Below are 17,832 nucleotides of genomic sequence, written 5' to 3'. Positions count from 1 at the left end.
GTTTTTCGTTACGGTCCTGAGGAGAGGAGTTGGGTTCTTTCTCGGGACGTGCTGGACCGTTTGTGATCTATGATTTCCTCCGTTGCCGCCAGTGTTCCTCCTCGAGAGCGCCAGGAGGCGCTCGGTGAGTGGGGGGGTACTGTCATGTTTTGTCTTATTTTGTCTTGTCATTTTGCTTTTCCCTCTGTTCGTTTTCCCCCTGCTGGTCTTTTTAGGTTCGTTCCCCTCTTTCTCTCTTCCTCCCTCTCTCTTCTCTCTATCGCTCCGTTCCTGCTCCCAGCTGTTCCTGTTCCCCTAATCAGTCATTTAGTCTTCCCACACCTGTTCCCTGTCTTTCCCCCTGATTGGAGTCCCTATTTCTCCCCTTGTTTTCCGTTTCTGCCCTGTCGGATCCTTGTCTATTGTTCACCGTGCTGTGTTTGTGTATCGCCCTGTCGTGTCGTGTTTCCCTCAGATGCTGCGTGGTGAGCAGGTGTCTGAGTCTGCTAAGTTCAAGTGCCTTCCCGAGGCAACCTGCAGTTCAAGATCGAGTCTCCAGTCTGTTCTCGTCATTACGAGTGGAAATTGTGTTTTTTGATTGTATTTTACTTTACTGGATTAAAGACTCTGTTTTCGCCAAGTCGCTTTTGGGTCCTCATTCACCTGCATAACACTCTTACCTCTTTTCAAGTCAAATGATGAAATTCAGGTGGCGGCATAAAGAAAAAGGAAGTGAAGGGGTTAACTTCACACCGAATTGACAAAAGCAGGCCATTGCTAAACTCTTGCCCCCCCCCCCACACACACTTGCTAACAACGTCAAAGTGGGGTTGAAATGCGCTCAGATTACGCATGACATCATGAAACACTAATCCCGTCTATTTGCCAAAACGAGTGGTCACCCTTGTTTGATTTTTTTTTTATGTTTCCCGTCATCTCCAACTCAACCGTCAAGAAAAAAAAGGACAGGGTTGTCTAAATTGTAAAAGCCTTAACATTTCAGTCTGTGCTTGAAAGCCTGAACGATGCAATCATCTGAAGCCATTATTTCACGAACGTCTTTCCAGATACCGTAGTTCTTCTGTGGCCACCAACGTTTATTGTATTACCCCTAACCATAATGTTCTCTTACTATGCTCTATATAAGCGTTGTGGAAAAGTCCAAGGGAATGTACTACTATAGTAGCCTGGTAAGGCGGTGTAAACTCAAAACAACAACAACCGTGGAACTTCCAAAAGAGCTTGGCTTTTATTTTCAATCTTCCTAAAACAGCTGGAGACATACAGTACACATTTAGAACAATTACAGCAGAAGAGGTGGAGAGACCGTGCACTGAGTGGTCGAGCCACGGTTGGACGGTCGGACCGGCTGGTCTCTCCTGACCGTGGAGCTGTGGATCCAGCTCGATATACAGTCACGTAACAGGAGCTGCCTTTGGGGGGGTCGTAAGTGTTACTGAGCGGTTTGCGCCCCACGCCCAGGGTATTATAGCACCTTTGGTGGGAGTTGGTCTGGCTCCCAGGGTTTTGGGCTTGGGGCAAAAGGGGGTAGAGAGGTGGAGAGGGTGGAAGGTCTTGGGTTAGGGGAGAAGATAGGCATGAGGTTCTGGAGGTGGTTAGGGAGGAAGGAGAGATTGGGGGACAATTCTAGCCTGGTATCATCTGTATGTGCTTTAGGGAACCCCTCTCTGCAACGTTTGTTTCTTATCATTCCAAACGTGTACAGGTAACTGCCAAAATAACGGAAACACTTGAGTAAATGAGGGTTCTGGCGGCTCCGTTGTGGTGTGGGGTACATTTTCCTGGCATGGTTTACGCCAACCTATGGTGATAACCTTCAACCTATGGTGAATCATTTCTACCCAGATGGGAGTGGGTGACAATGCCCCCATCCACAGGGCACAAGTGGTCACTGAATGGTTTGATGAGCATGAAAACGATGTAAAACATATGCCATGGCCGTCTCAGTCACCAGATCTCAACCCATTTTAACACTTATGGGAGATTCTTGAGCGCCGCCTGAGACAGCGTTTTCCACCACCATCAACAAAACACCAAATGATGGAATTTCTCATGGAAGAATGGTGTCACATCCCTCTAATAGAGTTCCAGACACTTGTAGAATCTATGCTAAGGTGCATTGAAGCTGTTCTGGCAGCTCGTGGTGGCCCAACGCCCTATTAAGACACTTTATGTTGGCGTTTCCATTATTTTGGCAGTTACCCGTAGCTTTGGCATGAAAACAAGTCCGAGTTGGCTACAGGCCATATAACTTCTGGAACCAGGCTATAGGACAAGTCTACAATCTAAAGGAAAAGAGTCCAGGGCACAGTGCAAGGTGTCCTGTATGGGGACTGTCTTCACATTCTGTGGGGGGCCATTGTGAGTGCGGGCCCCTGGCCTGTGGCCCCTAGCCCTTACGGGGCCTTGCCCTTACAGGACTGGCAGCAGGCCTTCCTGTAGTACCAGTGTGTACACAGCTTCACCTTCAGCACCAGGGCACAGTTGGCCGTAGCCTTGTCCTGACACACCTCTTCAACTGGGGGGAGAAGAGGGGGGACAATATTACAGTGGCCATTTTGACAGACAGACAGTTAGGCAGACAGACAGCGTTCTTCCTACCTGGGGCCTCTGTGGGACAGGCCTGCACCTCACACGTCTGCCCGGCCTCAGGTTTGAGGGCAGAATCACAGCTGTGGCCTAGCTCCACCCCCTGGTAGCACTTCACCTCCCGAACGTGCACCCCGCTGCCACATGTCTTACTGCACTGTGATGGGAGGAGAAGAAAGGCAATGACATTACTCACACACAGGAACAAAAAGTGACAAGCGTCCACTTTGTGAACGTTCGTTTTGTGTTGTGCTTGAGAAGGGAGAGAGTGAGAGAATCACACAAACCCTGCAGTGATTCTTTCACATCTACTACTAAACTATACTGATAGAATTGTCTAAATAACAGTGGAATGAGCTAGAGGAGACTGCCCTAGACAGAGTGCGATGGAGAGGAGGCATTGATGGTCCTAAAGTAAGTGAGTAACAGTGACAGTGGTTGGATTGCTCTAATGACATGTACCTGAGACCAGGAAGTGGTGAACCACTTGGAGCAGGGCCTCTCGAAGCAGGCGGAGCTCTCCTCGGGTTTGAGGGCGGAGTCACACGTCTGCCCGTGGAACTCCTTGAACACGCCGTCCTCCAGGCCGGAACACACCACCTGCCGCGTTTTCACCCCCCGCCCACAGGTGGTGTTACACTGGTGGTACAGAGGGAGAGAGGAGAGGAAGATTGTTACAGCCACAGCTTCTCTGTCATCTTTACATGTAGTTCCTTTGTGGATCACACATTTCAGACAGTGGTACATGCAGGTAAGAAAGGAAGACTGTTACGCCCAAAACCAGTCATCCATAGTCCCGCATGCATTTTTTTCACATCTTTTTTTTTTTAATTAAGTTTTGTCCTTGCTTGTAAAGCCTGGACTTGTTTGTTGCATTATTCCCATGACAATGTTTGTTTAACGCGGCTACGACAATGTTTGTCAAGCGTATTGAATGAAATGGAATGGAAATAGAAGCGGCTGAAGCTGAACTCGCGGTGAACTCTCAAATGAAAGATCTGACTTGCACTGGGAGGCTGTTGTGACCGCCCTGCTAGGCAAGTCTTCCTTCCCCATAAAGCTACAGCACACACTCGCCTGTTCCCACTCCTGCTCTACCCAGTGCGCCGGGCAGTTCTTGTCCCCACAGGGGTACACGGCCAGGGGCTTGAGGTCCAGGTCGCACTGGCCGTCAGAGATCACGTTGCCGTTGCTGTTCTTGCACGCCACGTAGCGCGTCATCCTGCCCTCGCCACAGGCCCCTGAACACTTAGAGAGTACACAGACAGCCAGGGGGGGAGGGGGGGGGGGGTGTGAGGGAGGGAGGGACAGTAAGGAAGAGTAAGAAGACGTATGAGAGAGACAATACGTGGTGACAGGGAAATAGAGGGAGGGAAACAAAGGGACAAGGAGGGAGAGCGTATTCAAGATCAAGAGGAGCTTGTGTTGATTTCCTATCAATGATATATCATCAAAGTACAATATCAAGATTCTTTATCGGCCCATATCGTTGCTGCCAAGGCCCAAGAACATGACGATCTGAGAGTAGTTGATGAACCTGTACAGGTAAAGGAGTTTCTTCCTGACCACTTGAATACCCCTGGGGGAAAACCCCTGGGTGTTAGCTGTGCCTCGGCTAAGACCTTCGTGCAGCTGAGGGTGTTTAACTCACAGGGCCCCAGTCCGAAACGGTCCACTTGCGGTCACAGGGCGGTCCCTCGCACTCCTTCTCACTGAGTGGCCGCGAGGATTCGTTACACAGGCGCGTCTCCATGGAGCAGCGCACCTCCCGACTCCTCAAACCACGTCCCCCACAACGAGCGGAACACTGGAAAAGAAGAAACGATCACACCGCCCTCCATCAATGCTCAGAGAACACTCACTATTATGATCCATCACTCCGGAGTGATTTTTATAACCACTAGGCTACCTGCCGCCCCTCTAACCACTAGACTACTCTGCCGCCCCTCTAACCACTAGGCTACCTGCTGCCCCTCAAACCACTAGACTACTCTGCCGCCCCTCTAACCACTAGGCTACCTGCTGCCCGTGATCCAGCGATGAAGTATGATAGCTAACATTATACAACTTCATATAGTTCCTACTGTTACCCAGAAAACATATTTGAAGATCTATTTCTATCTTAATGATTCCTTGTCGGATACACAATAAAAAAAATAAAAAAAATACACACACCTCAGACCAGTCAGAGACTTCCCACTGTGGGCCACAGCCTTTGCTCTTGCAGGCCTTGCGTGCCATTGGTTTCTGCAGCTCTGCAGCCACACACAGCTCGTCATACACAGAGCTGTCGAAGCCTGGCGCCATCATCTTCCAGCAGCGCACCGTACGGAACTGGTAACCCTCGCCGCACGTCCTCGAACACTCACTCCACCGACTGGTCTCCCACCTAGAAGACCCGTACAAACGGTTAGTATAAGGCTTTAGCTCCGCCGGCTAACGCAATCTTGTGGCATGCAGGGCAACCAGGTTCGAATTCCAGTCGGTCGCAATTGTACTGGAGAAAAGTTTCTTATTTGTGTGAAGGGAATGGCAGACTGAATGCCAACAGGCACATTGATTCAAAGGAGCTGCAAAACCCAGTCATTATTCTGAAACCATCAGGTCCTAGCCAACGAAAGACAATGCAGAATGCTATTTACTGGTCCACGAGGACCCCAACCTGATGTGGCAGTGGAACTGATCATATGGGATATCTAACCTTGGTGGACACTCCTTCCCGGTGCAGAACTCGTGTGTGGGTTCAGGTCTGGTCACAGCGTCACAGTAAGTCTCGTCCACCTCAGAGCCGTCATACCGGACACACAGGGCGTAGGACGTACTGATACCTGGGCAAGGAAACGTAGACTACCATGACCAATATAATACCGAAACTCACGCCGCTGTTGAACAAAACATCCCAGTGAACATGTATCCTTTACGTTAAGTTGGTTAATGACTAAAGTATATTTAGTGAGAGGTATGATCAACGTGGAGAGAAGAGACACTAAGTGATTTGCCAGTACCGGTGCGTGTCTATGTTTGTGTAACGTGTGTGAGATAATGTGTATACAGTGTGTGTACAATGTGGGGTGTGTGTGTGTGTGTGTGTGTGTGTGTGTGTGTGTGTGTGTGTGTGTGTGTGTGTGTGTGTGTGTGTGTGTGTGTGTGTGTGTGTGTGTGTGTGTGTGTGTGTGTGTGTGTGTGTGTGTGTGTGTGTGTGTGTGTGTGTGTGTGTGTGTGTGTACACTGTGTGTGTGTGGTGTGGCTGGTAGCTGCACCTGTGGTACATGTTGAACTGCAGGGTGCATACGCAGATACCTTCCATCTGTACATGTCAGCAAGGCTGATGTCACGGTCAAGCAATCCCACCTCAAACTCATTGCTGCTGGAACGCATTGGGAGAGAGGGAGGAAGAAGGACAAAACCCAGAGAACGGGAGGAAGAGATCGAGGGAGAGGGAGAAAGGTGATTGAATGTCTGAATTGAACCAAATTGAACCTAGCAATGTATCTTCTTAATATAAAGGTAGGTACCATCGGGGGGAAAGCATGTCATGGTTATTCAATATGACAAAGGCAAAGGGCCAACAAATAACATCAAACTAAAGTGCATATAATGCGGCAGACCCTCCTCACCCCCCCCCCCACCCCTCCACTAAGGCAGCTCACCTCTCTGTGTCGGGGGCCTGTACCGGCTCTACCTGGTGGAGGTTGACGAGGTTGGAACTCTCTGTCCCGTTGGGCTCTGGTTCGAAAAGGAGTCCATAGGGGGCGTTGTCCTCAGCTGTGGCCTCGTGGAGGTTGAGGCTGCCTGGGTAGATCTCCAGCTGGGCCAGGCTGTTGTCCAGGGAGGAGCTGGTGTTGAGTTCCAGGAGAGGGCAGAGGTTGGAGCCATCTTGGCAGGGTTGTCTGAGGCCTCCTGGCTCAGAGACCAGGTCCAGGAACAGGCTCCTGTGGAGAGGCTTGGATGGTCGGTGGGTGCCGTTGGGACCAGGAGAGTCGCCATCGATCAAGTTTGAGTCTGTCCCTTGTAAAATATTGTAAAATACATAGAAATGATTTCTAATCTCATTAAAAATTCTACAGAACATTCCCATCACAAAAGGGCATCAAAACTGTTTGCTGATATCCCGCAATAATATACTTCGAAGAAACTTCCCAACTAAAAGTGACAGACTACCGCCCAATGTCCTTGTTCGTTACAGATACGACAATACATGTACATTTGAAAGTCAAAACTCTCTGTAAAATAGTCAAGTGGATACATAGCCCAGATATCAACTTCATACTCAAGACTCACTGTAGTTAGCAGGTGCAGGATGTCCCTGGTCTCCCAGCTTATTCTCCAGGTTGTTGTGGTGGATCTCACTGGCCGGTTTGAACACCAGCATGGCTGGTGGTTGACTGAGGTTGAGAGGAGCCTGTAGTTCCCACACAAGACCTTCATGGTCATGATCCAGGTCATGGTCGACCTCCGGGGGGTTGTCCAGGACCCGAACACCACTGTGGTTTCCCAGCTTCCCATAGTCCTCGCTGGCCTCAATCTCATTGTCATTGAAGGAGAGTTCAGTGGCAGTGGCGTTGGCCATTGTTTCTTGGGCCACCGGGGGCCATGGTTCTGGGACCGCTGGTTCGACAACGGACAGTGCTCGTATCTGGACCTCCTCTGGAGGCGAGGCTACTGGGGTTGTTGTGCGGGCTTCTGGGGTGCGAGGTACGGTGTACTCGTATGTGATGTGGGGCATCTTTCCGTTCAGGTTGTAGTACTTGTATAAAAAGGGTAAGAGGCCTTTCAATCACACTACAACAAAGCCAACAATGTCAATTGTCTATTTGAGGAATCACTGGAAAACATGCCCTAGTTACCTACAGACAGTACATACCTAAATACCTACCATGACGTTTAGCCCCTGGTCAGTGGGTCCTTGGGCGATGATGTACTCAAATCCATCTGATAAGAGGTTAGCGGGTCTCCTGTACTTGAAGACTGTGCCAGCAACACGGAAGTTACGGGGATTGTCGATAATTGTGTTCCCATTGAAAAAGAAGTGTCCTGCTTCATCGGATAGGGCTGGAGGAAAGCAATATGATCTTATGGACAACAGCTGTAACAACTTTCTCGCTAAATTAATTTTGTTTTAGACTTATTCCACGAACCCAGACACAAGTTTTGATTGGATAGGGCCTATGGTAATCGCACGGAAATCAACAACAGCTCATATTTCTTAATTCTAGTAACTATGAAGGTTGTTCTGCTCCAAAACATGTTCCGCTTGTTAAGTTTCACAATTTCTAGTTACTGTATCCCAATCAAATTCAATACAACGTGATCTGAATCTTACCCAGTATATTTTCGGTTTTCCGTCTCTCAATGATCTGGATGTCGGTGGCACCAACAGGAATGTTGGTGATAAACACATAACCTGATTCAAAGGGGGAAAAAACAAGATCACCCACTTTAGTTGTGCCTTTATTTCCAGGCACACAGTGACATGAAGGTTTAGGGCTCTTTGATTTTATAGATGTTTAGAAAGGCACTTAAAAAGGTAGGATATGCTGTATAACCGCTTGGTACTACTTAAGATATACCTAACTGTGTGCTCCCTTTCCGGTGAGATCCAGACACTCTGTAGCAGGAGCTGCCATTCCCGCCACACACACCGCACGTATCTACCGTTTTACTGGAGTAAAGCTTCCCGTCACAACCCACCGTCTGTAGTACAGGGCAGCCAGGGGAGAGAAGAGAAGAAAGTCCTCATGAGTTTGGGATCCTTTTCCTAACCCTGTGACCTGACCAGGAAAAACTAGGTATATTGTTTGGCAGATGCTTTGAACCAAACGAGACTCAAGTGGCTAATCAGGTTTAAAGAAATCTCCTGGCAACAACTCATTACAGCCCTAGGTCCAAAGGGCATTGATTGACATTGCTTGGCAGATGCTTTGAACCAAAAGAGACTCAAGAGGTTGATCAAGGGAAAAAAGTGTATGGTCCTAATAGCGATCCCTGTGGCGCACCTGACACTGGCCCTCGATGCAGACGCCCTGGTAGATGCCGTCCCGGCAGTAGGTTCCGTCGTGGGCCGGGACCAGCAGCTGCCTCTCCCCTGTGGTGCTGGTGCACTGTAGGTCACACGGCTTGTTGGAGATACTGATGTAGTCATCTGGGACAGGAAGTGACCGAGAACAACTTAAAGAAATGTTCAGACACTCTTAAGTTCGTTAAGGCTATTTTGACGCTAGCTACAAAGGCCAGTCCCCGAGGTTATCGTCTAGAACGGAGATTTGATTAGAAAGGGGTTGAGAAATTCACTCAAATGCGATTAGATATGAATGAGAATGTTTTTAATTTGTCATGTCTATATGTCATTTACCTAGAAACCGAGACATAATAGTCTGAGTTTAAAGATGACATAAGCTTTGGACTGGGGCCTTAAAGCATGATGCAAGACATTCTATGGAAAGGTACTTGTTCCCTGATTCTGGCAGGCAACAGCCAAGCGAGGCAGACAAAAGAATGAAAGACAAAGAGACAAATGAAGGAGTAATCATGAGAGAGAGAAAAAAATGAACATCAAATGAATGCAACTAGGCAAAAGCTTGAGAGAGCGATAGGGGGAGAAATAGAAGGAGAGCGAGAGGGGGAGAAATAGAAGGAGAGCGAGAGGGGGAGAAATAGAAGGAGAGCGAGAGGGGGAGAAATAGAAGGAGAGCGATAGGGGGAGAAATAGAAGGAGAGCGAGAGGGGGAGAAATAGAAGGAGAGCGAGAGGGGGAGAAATAGAAGGAGAGCGAGGGGGAGAAATAGAAGGAGAGCGATAGGTGGAGAAATAGAAGGAGAGCGATAGGGGGAGAAATAGAAGGAGAGCGATAGGTGGAGAAATAGAAGGAGAGTGAGAGGGGGAGAAATAGAAGGAGAGCGAGAGGGGAGAAATAGAAGGAGAGTGAGAGGGGGAGAAATAGAAGGAGAGCGAGGGGGAGAAATAGAAGGAGAGTGAGAGGGGGAGAAATAGAAGGAGAGCGAGAGGGGGAGAAATAGAAGGAGAGCGAGAGGGGGAGAAATAGAAGGAGAGTGAGAGGGGGAGAAATAGAAGGAGAGCGAGAGGGGGAGAAATAGAAGGAGAGTGAGAGGGGGAGAAATAGAAGGAGAGCGAGAGGGGGAGAAATAGAAGGAGAGTGAGAGGGGGAGAAATAGAAGGAGAGCGAGAGGGGGAGAAATAGAAGGAGAGCGAGAGGGGGAGAAATAGAAGGAGAGCGAGAGGGGGAGAAATAGAAGGTGCATCCCAGTAACAGCTTCTATCTCCTGAAGCATGCACATGTTCATTACTTCCCACAAATCTAAAAGCATAGGATTGGTGGAGGCATGGGCTAGTGGGAGTCTTCACCATATTTCTTATACCAGTCATTTCCTTTTCGAATCAGTGAAGGTGAACAACCGCACACTTCTATAGGAAGGAGAGATAATTGGGACTGAGCAAAATGGCGCTTTAGAGAACGAAAACCACCTATGACTAATTCATTGCTTACCTGGATAGAGGGGCACCCACTCGTAGTGTCTCCTGCCGAAGGCTTTGGCGTTGAACTGGGAGCACTGCTGCTGCTTGAAGCTAACACTGGTACTGACACAGGGCTGGGGAGAAAGACGAGAACAGCAGGATGAGACAAGAGTAAACAAATGGAAGTAGAGTAGGCAAGGCATGTTTTTTGGGCCGTGACACTGAAACCTCTTCAGTCTAAAGGGTCATATTCCCCATTAACAGGGCAGTCCGCAGTTGAAAACAATTACAACGGATCACCCTGCCTCTGTTTAGGTAAAAAGCTGAGGGATGGGCCTGGGGAAATGTAAACCATCTTAAATGCATACAGTAGACTGAGCTATTGATGCAAGGACTGACCATCCAAGATATCAAAATGACAGTTTTGAGCATATTTGGAGGCTATAGAGAGTTTGTTTACATGTATAACGTTTCCAAACATTGGAGTAAAACAAGCATATATTTTGGGTTCCGACAGTTAAACTGAGCTCATCTGGAAGTTATAAGCTACCTGTATATTCTTCAGGAATCTATTAGTATAGTCCAAAAAGTATATAGCAACTGCAGATTGCCCCTTGAATCAATGCAAACGTAATTCATTAGAAATTGGTTAGGGCAATGGTGCATAAGCTAATAGGTGCCTTGCAAAAACTGTTGTTGAGACTCAGTTGATACTCCCAAAATGAGAGGAGAAAATTCAATTCATGGTTTTGGTGTAAAAGCATACCTGAAATGGACATAGCTGATACTGCTTCGGAGATCCGACACAGAAGGAGCTGTTGATGTTCTGTGTGGCAGTGAGTCTGGAGAGAAAGGGTTTCAAACATGCTTATCTGGCATGAGCAGACTCAATGTGATATTACAATAAAGATACCTTAGTTTGAACCTTGTTATTAAGTGCACTCCTTAAGATTTGTAAAGTGGAAGTGGCCTCAAAGGTTCACGATAAGCTCAGGTTATACATTAGGTACATGGAAGAAAAAGGTGAGTTACTCTAGTATCTCCACTGTGGTAATCTCTTTAAGGAGTCAGCCCTTCATGTTTAGCCTACTTTTCTAACATGAGATAGACACATCTAGCTCTCACAGTCTGAGCCCCACCTAGACTCCAGATGTTGAACGTTCCCAGGCTTTTTCAGAGCTTTCCCCAACACTCCTTCCACTCCTCCCCTCCAGATGTGGGTCTCCTCTTCTCTCTCTCTCTCTCTCTAACACACCCTTTCCATCTCTCCTCTTTCGTTCCCTTGTTCTCTTTCCCTCTCTCCCTGTCTCTCTCTTTGTCTTCATTCACCCACCCACCCCCACCCTCTCTCTCTCTCTTTACTCACATCTCCCTCTTTCTCTCTCTCTCTCCCCACCCCCATTCACCCTCCCCAAACCCCCACACCACACAGGGGGAGTGTTAATGGGCGCCAGGTGGAACAGCTCAAAGTCAAACCCTGGTGCTTATCTGGGGAGGAATCTCCCCCTAAATGGCCCAGCGCCTGACTAAAAGCCCTTTTATAAATATGGCTGTCACTCCGGCCAGACTGGCCCGTGTCATGTGGAACCGCTGACCGGCGGGATTGATGTTCATTCCACAGGACATTCCTCGGACCGCAAGAGGGTGCCCCGGAGGTTATTTGTCAGGGGGGGCACGTCTCTTTTTCACGCTCTCGCTCTCTGTCTCTTTATTTCGTTCCCTCTCTCTTTCTCGACCTCCTATTCTTTCAAAGGAAAACTGGTAGGGTCAAAACCTATACTTTTACATCTAAGCCATAAGGAAATATGACGTTTTGTATTTGTCTCCCTAGAAACTGTTAATCCACATAACTGTCAAGTTAATGAAAACCCCAATCCACCTTCCATTTAACAAGCCCAGTACTCAAACAAATCCATCAGCATTATTCCTTGATCACTCCACAAACAAAACACATATACATGTTATATGTTATAGTACATGTTATGTCACACACACACCAACAGCAGGGGCAGTCAGGCAGGATTGAACATAGACACTTCAGACCGGAGGTCATTGAGCCCCCAATTACCAGCCGTTTAAATGAACTCTGGAGTCAAACCCGCTGATGAGGACTGACACCCCCCAGTATGAGAAGTGGGTTCAGTTCAGGGTCAAACTGTGTGTGTGTGTGTGTGTGTGTGTGTTGTGTAGCAGCACTGCAGCCTGTCAGTCCTGGTCAGACCACTGCTGGGAGACATTTCCGGAACACTTGGAAGTAAGTGTGTGTTGTAATGCCTACATTAGGCTGTCATAAGTGTAATGGTGTAAAGAGTGTCATAACAGTTTGTGACAGCAGGAAACAGGAAGCGTTTTATAAGTCTTGATTGGTTGACTCTGTGATGGTTGAACCTCAATTTCCAGGCTTCCTGAATGAGCCTTTGGAGTATGGTAGAATTGAATTAGAGTTAATTTTGGTAGCTGTCACCATAGCCTGCATGTTGTGGGAAATATTGTCACTCTTACAGAAATCTCATACAGTGTGTTATAACTCAAAAACAAATGTAAGTGTTGGGTCTAAATTTTCCTCCGGGAGAGTATTCCACAAACAACATTAATGAGTTGGCACGCTAACTTTTCTAAACTTTTTTTCAACCAATTTGAGTAGCCATAATGATTAGCAGCCTGACTCCTTGGTCCCACTGGCCTAGTTAATTCTAGCATTGGGTTGGCTCTCTACTGCCTAAAGACCATAGCAGGCAGTGGCAGCTTCAGAGAAGTGCTGGTTAGTTAGGTTCCCAAGTTTTGCCTTTATTTTCTGACCAGGAAAAACTGGTTGTAGAGATAATGTACGGCCCCCACACGATTGCGCCGGCACATACCTTTTTTGTTAGGCAACATTTCAACCCAAGAGTGGATCTTGGTCAGGTCAGTGATGGTGTATCTTTACCTCTGCTGCAGACAGTGTCGTTCCTGAGAGCGCACCCCTCCTCCACAGGTCCTGGAGCAGGTGGACCAGCTGCTCCACTCTCCCCACCACTGGGCCACCTCGTCGGGCTGCTGTCCCCGGATCTGGTACCTCTGGCTGTGCCGGCTCTGCCGCTGGACCTCCTCCCTCCCGTCACTACTGTCCTGGCAGAGACAGAGTATTTTACATGTGTATTACACTGTATGTACAGTATGCACGTGTGTGTGCGCGCGCGCGGGTGCTTGCTGCGTGTGTATGTCCGTCTCGATGTGGTTTAGGTTGTCCAGAACCGTTTTGTCTCTTCTTCTCTCTCCCCATAAGGAAGGCATAAGGGACAGTTGTGTTGTTTCCTATATGTGTCGGGAAAAGCCCTGTAGCTCTAACAGTAGGGTTGCTGTGCAGACTGCAGTTGGCAGCAGCAGCTGGCCGGACTGTTCCATTAAACCCCGAGCGGGTACGGAAAACGAAAAGACCGAAAATCACTTTAGGTGGCCTTCGCACAAGATTCCCATTGTAAGTGTTCCGTCTGTGTGTAGGAGTAAAGGCAGCAAGCAACGCAGTAACATGATTGACTTTGCTATGCTTCTCTCTGTTTCTGAAGTGTGTCCTCCCTGCATGAATAAGCACACACTGGGGAGTGTTTCCCTAAACCATTCGGCGAACACATTGCGACCACTTATGGTGCTCTGGTACACTTTCCACCGGACAAACCTGTTAACACGTGTTTGGATACACTGACTGGAGCAAAAGTACAAAAAGGCTGCCGCTACCTCCTGGGGTATGCATTAAAACCTATAGACATTCAGAGTTTATTCCAAGTGGTGAAAGATGCAGGAGTAATACAGAAAGCAGAAACCTAACCAAAACCTGTAATCCATTTAGGAGGGAGAGAGAGGGGGAAGGAGAGAGAGAGGGGGGGAGAGAAAGAGAGAGAGAAAGAGCCTAAAATTCAAAACAGAGCTGGTGGTTGGCTATGAATATCTTTTCTTTACAGAGGTAGAGACAGGCCAAGACTTTTAAGAGCATTACTGTGCTTTTGATGAGTTAGAGAGGTGGATGAGAGACTGGAGGGAGGAGGATGAAGAGAAGGAAGGAGGGAGGGGGAATGGAGACAGGGAGGATTGAGGGCTGCTAAAAACGAGTGCTAGATGAAAGGGCCAGTGACTGTCTGTGAGTAACTGAAGCTGACTCCTGTTGTCTAGACTTCAGGTTAATCGTAGCCCTCTAAACCTGACCATTAGAGTGCATTAACAGCACACAGACACTGCCATGGCTGGCCACACTGTTCTAGGGCCTAGGATTTCTTCCCAATGATTAATGTTTCACACTCAATAGCTCTCAAGAGTAGAAACTCTGTTTATAGAACCGATATTCATCTGCACATTTTGAATGATTTGCAGACATTTTTTGTTTGTATTTTTAGTTTGCCTTGTAATTTTAGTTTGATAATTTTGGGAAGACTTGTGTTTGCATATTTTGCTGGTCTATAGTCTATATGACAGTCATATAGATTTCACAACACGCTCATTTTACATCACCACAAATTTGAATACAAGAACTGGTAATGGGAAGAAAAAAAAATTGCTCAAATCACAAACATGAGCAAAAATCCGAAAAGACTGATAGTTCTGTAACTCAACTAGGGGGACTAAATGCTTGTCCAAACAAGAATGTGCAAGCCCCATATGTTTTTCTGAATGCCCTCTGGATATCTAGGAATCTAAATAGACTATTTACTTTTTTTAACGACTTAATGCTCCAGGCTCTCAAACAATGGACCTCCCGGGAAGTACAAATTAGTATACTTTTGGAGGCTGCGGCGAACGGCGTCCGGTGTGAGAGAGGGGGGATAATTGTGCATGGGACAGTTGTATTACAATGTTACTGGAGTTGAGCGGGTCAGCTGCTGCCGCGACCGGGGACCGGTCAGGTGGATGCCATGTGGATGATTCAAGAGCCTGGGTTGTTATGCATACATCAATAATGGACACGAACACTTGGAAATGGAAAACCATATCGTTGAAAAATGCTGTTTTCACGTATTTTGACGGCTTGAAGCTTATCTGTAAAATGTTCCCATAACGTTTTTTTCATAAACTGTATTATAACATAGTTCCCTGATGTTGGTTAGTGGTAAACGAGCCGCGGCTACTTTGTTAGCCCATGGGATCCTCTTGTAATATCCAATGTCTCCAGATGACCTCCCTTCAATTTGAACTGAAGTACAATCCAGTACCGTATCCTTCCTCGTCTTCCGTCCCTGCCTCATTAGTTTTAGTCCAGTGGACCACGAAGCTCTCTAATAATGTGCAGCTACTTCAACAGCTTCGGGAAATGCCAGGCAGGCAGAAATAAAGGCTCCAGCTGGGGCTTTGATCTTAAAGCATAAAGAGTCTAGAAAAGGAGTCCGGCATGAAACGGATAGCGGAAAAGAAGGCTATCACTAATAGCCCACAGTACCGAATGGATTGAAATTGTTGCAAGCAAGCATGGGTTAGAAGGCTATTCCAGAAAACAGCGTAATCTCTTGCCATTTGAATGCTTTCACACAAATACCGGCATACACGAGCAGACATTTGCGTTGTGAACAAGGATGTTTGAAGCGCACGGCTTTATGGATAAGAATGTATTTTTTAAAACAATTTTTGAATGAAAAGTATGCGATTTACCTTAATGTTGCTGGTGGATGCTCTCTCAAAAGTTCCGAATAGGAAGACAGCGCTGTGAATAAGAATAATACCGAATCGTGCGCTCCAAAAACAGTACATGGTTCATTTAGGAACAAGGAGACCTCGCCCCCCCAACCTTAACCACAGCTTGAAAGGGAGGCTCGCACTAAGAGGTCTATTGGGAAGAAAATCCTTGATGCTTTCTTTAATGGCTTTACAACCTGCTGGCCCGAAGGGAAAAGGGGGTTGGTCAAGCTGGCTTTGATTGACGTTGTAGACTTGCAGAACCTTGTACCCTAAATCTGAAACCCACTTCTGGCTCTTTCAATAGTGACTACCTCCACCAGGGGTAGTGGGATAGTTCTCCTGTGTGTGTATGTGTCTGTGCGTGCGTGCGTGCGTGAAAGAGCCAGAGAGAGAGAGAGTTTTGGGACCATAAACAAGAGAGAGTGTTTTGGCACCATAAACAAGAGAGAACATTTTCACATTGATTTGCCTGTATTTATAGGGTGTAGAGAAACAACTATTGATAGTATAAAAAGGGGAAAGACCTATGGTGTTATGATGTAACAGAATGGGGAGGTAGTAGGGTAGTTGAACTCACATCTCATGTCCCCTTATGTATAAGGGAGTGACCGAAATTTACACAATTGTTACCCGGAGGAAAATGGGGGAGGGTCATGATTTTTCAATTTCAGTTAGGGAGAGGTTTTAGTATTTTAAAATGTAGTCCAGGGGAGGGTCATGTAATTTGTAACAAACATTTCTGCTATTTTCACAACCAACAATTATCGGTGGGGTGCTGGTGGCACAAAAAGGCTGGGTTTTGTTGAATTAACAAATCGTGGGTGTGTCAGGCTTGGCCCCTCACTGGCCAATCAGAACGTTCTCCAGGGCTAAATATGTGGTTGCTTCAAATGGTGTATTTACTGTCTTTTATGTATATGCATTTGAATCAACTCCAATTCCAATGTTAGTCCATTATAGTTTGTTTAACCGCTTACAGAAATGAAATGACAAAATGTAGACCTTTCCCATCTTTGCTAAATATCTTAACTTGAACCTGTTTGCAGTCCACAATGTTCTAAGTAATTGCATGGCTTCAATGTTGAAATGTATACATAGCATTTGCGCTGATATAGGGGCTAGGCCTACTGTATGGATTACATTATGGATGAGCATGGACATGCCAAACGTTGTCAATTAGCAAGATACAATTCATTATTGATAAGGCCTAAAAAAGGAATCAAGTAATTCAAATACAATTCGAAACAAATCAACAACTTGTTGTAAATAGCCTATGTCTAAATACATATAATAGAGTATTAATAATAATAATAATAATAATAATATATGCCATTTAGCAGACAGGCACAATCAATTGCATACATTCTATGTATGGGTGGTCCTCGCAGGCATATAAACTGAGCTACAGAAGGACCATTAAAACAATACAGACTATGGAGGGTTTTAAGCACATCCAAACAGTAGCTGAACAAAGATCCAATTTAAAGAAAAAGGGAGAATGTCCACTCACCTTTAGAGTGCTCCTAAATATAATGTTTTGTACACATATTGGAACCATCATACAGAACGCATTTACACTTCTCCAGAAGCTGAATTGCATGCGCATCATGGGCCTTTTCACCATATAACCTGGACAGTGTGACTTATTCTAAGTTTGGTTTGAATAAAATGGAACGAAAAACAAGCAATCGGTTCGTTTTTTTCTTCCAACAACAACAATAAATGAATATAAAATGTAATGATGTCATAAAATCATCAGGATTAAAAAACAAAACAACTAAAGCATTGCTGTTGAACCAGCCTTCATTATAGTAGGCCTAGGGTAGGGGTAGCCTACAGAAGGATTTGGGTTTCACAAATGTGAAACGGGAAACGAGCAATTGTTACAGGAAAATAACTTCTAAATGCAAAGTTTACCGGTATTCACCGAGGTTCTCGTCTCTCGTTTCATGATGGGCATGGACACACGTAACCTACATCCAGGCTGTATTACATCCGGTCGTGATTGGGAGTCTCATAGGGCAGCGCACAACTGGCCCAGCGTCGTCCAGGTTTGGCCGGGGTAGGCCGTCATTGTAAATAAGTATTTGTTCTTAACTGACTTGCCTAGTAAAATAAAGGTTAAGTAAT

General features: G+C 46.6%; 1 protein-coding gene across 3 annotated transcripts; it reads right to left on the bottom strand.

Moving 5' to 3' along the window:
- Window positions 1-2,081: 2,081 nt before the first annotated feature.
- si:ch211-267e7.3 (ADAMTS-like protein 2) lies at window positions 2,082-16,243 on the bottom strand. 3 transcript variants are annotated; one of them, XM_046321981.1, is made up of 18 exons: window positions 15,676-16,211; window positions 12,989-13,170; window positions 10,829-10,904; window positions 10,094-10,196; window positions 8,586-8,731; window positions 8,160-8,283; window positions 7,913-7,993; window positions 7,466-7,641; window positions 6,871-7,336; window positions 6,240-6,597; window positions 5,850-5,953; window positions 5,291-5,417; window positions 4,765-4,978; window positions 4,241-4,396; window positions 3,667-3,837; window positions 3,052-3,228; window positions 2,602-2,746; window positions 2,082-2,518 (listed from the first exon to the last, which is right to left on the bottom strand). In XM_046321981.1, exons 1-18 carry the CDS (start codon window positions 15,772-15,774, stop codon window positions 2,397-2,399), a joined length of 3,027 nt encoding a protein of 1,008 aa, XP_046177937.1. In that variant the 5' UTR covers window positions 15,775-16,211; the 3' UTR covers window positions 2,082-2,396. The 3 variants fall into 3 exon arrangements, with proteins under 3 accessions (XP_046177937.1, XP_046177936.1, XP_046177938.1); XM_046321980.1 differs by having other exon boundaries at window positions 5,850-5,956; window positions 15,676-16,210; XM_046321982.1 differs by lacking the exons at window positions 2,082-2,518; window positions 2,602-2,746; window positions 3,052-3,228 and having other exon boundaries at window positions 3,673-3,830; window positions 5,850-5,956; window positions 15,676-16,243.
- Window positions 16,244-17,832: the final 1,589 nt, after the last annotated feature.

Source organism: Oncorhynchus gorbuscha, linkage group LG22 (genome assembly GCF_021184085.1).
Source record: "Oncorhynchus gorbuscha isolate QuinsamMale2020 ecotype Even-year linkage group LG22, OgorEven_v1.0, whole genome shotgun sequence".
NCBI lineage: Eukaryota > Metazoa > Chordata > Actinopteri > Salmoniformes > Salmonidae > Oncorhynchus > Oncorhynchus gorbuscha.
Note: the sequence above shows the minus strand (reverse complement) of the source record. Positions and strands in the feature narration are given on the sequence as shown.

Coding starts and splice junctions, on each gene's coding strand:
- si:ch211-267e7.3 (XM_046321980.1), bottom strand. CDS start 15,774: ATGTACTGTTTTTGGAGCGCACGATTCGGTATTATTCTTATTCACAGC. Junction 7,642..7,912: donor GAAAACCGAAAATATACTGG/GTAAGATTCAGA, acceptor GCTTTCCTCCAG/CCCTATCCGATGAAGCAGGA. Junction 3,229..3,666: donor TAGAGCAGGAGTGGGAACAG/GCGAGTGTGTGC, acceptor CTGTACCACCAG/TGTAACACCACCTGTGGGCG.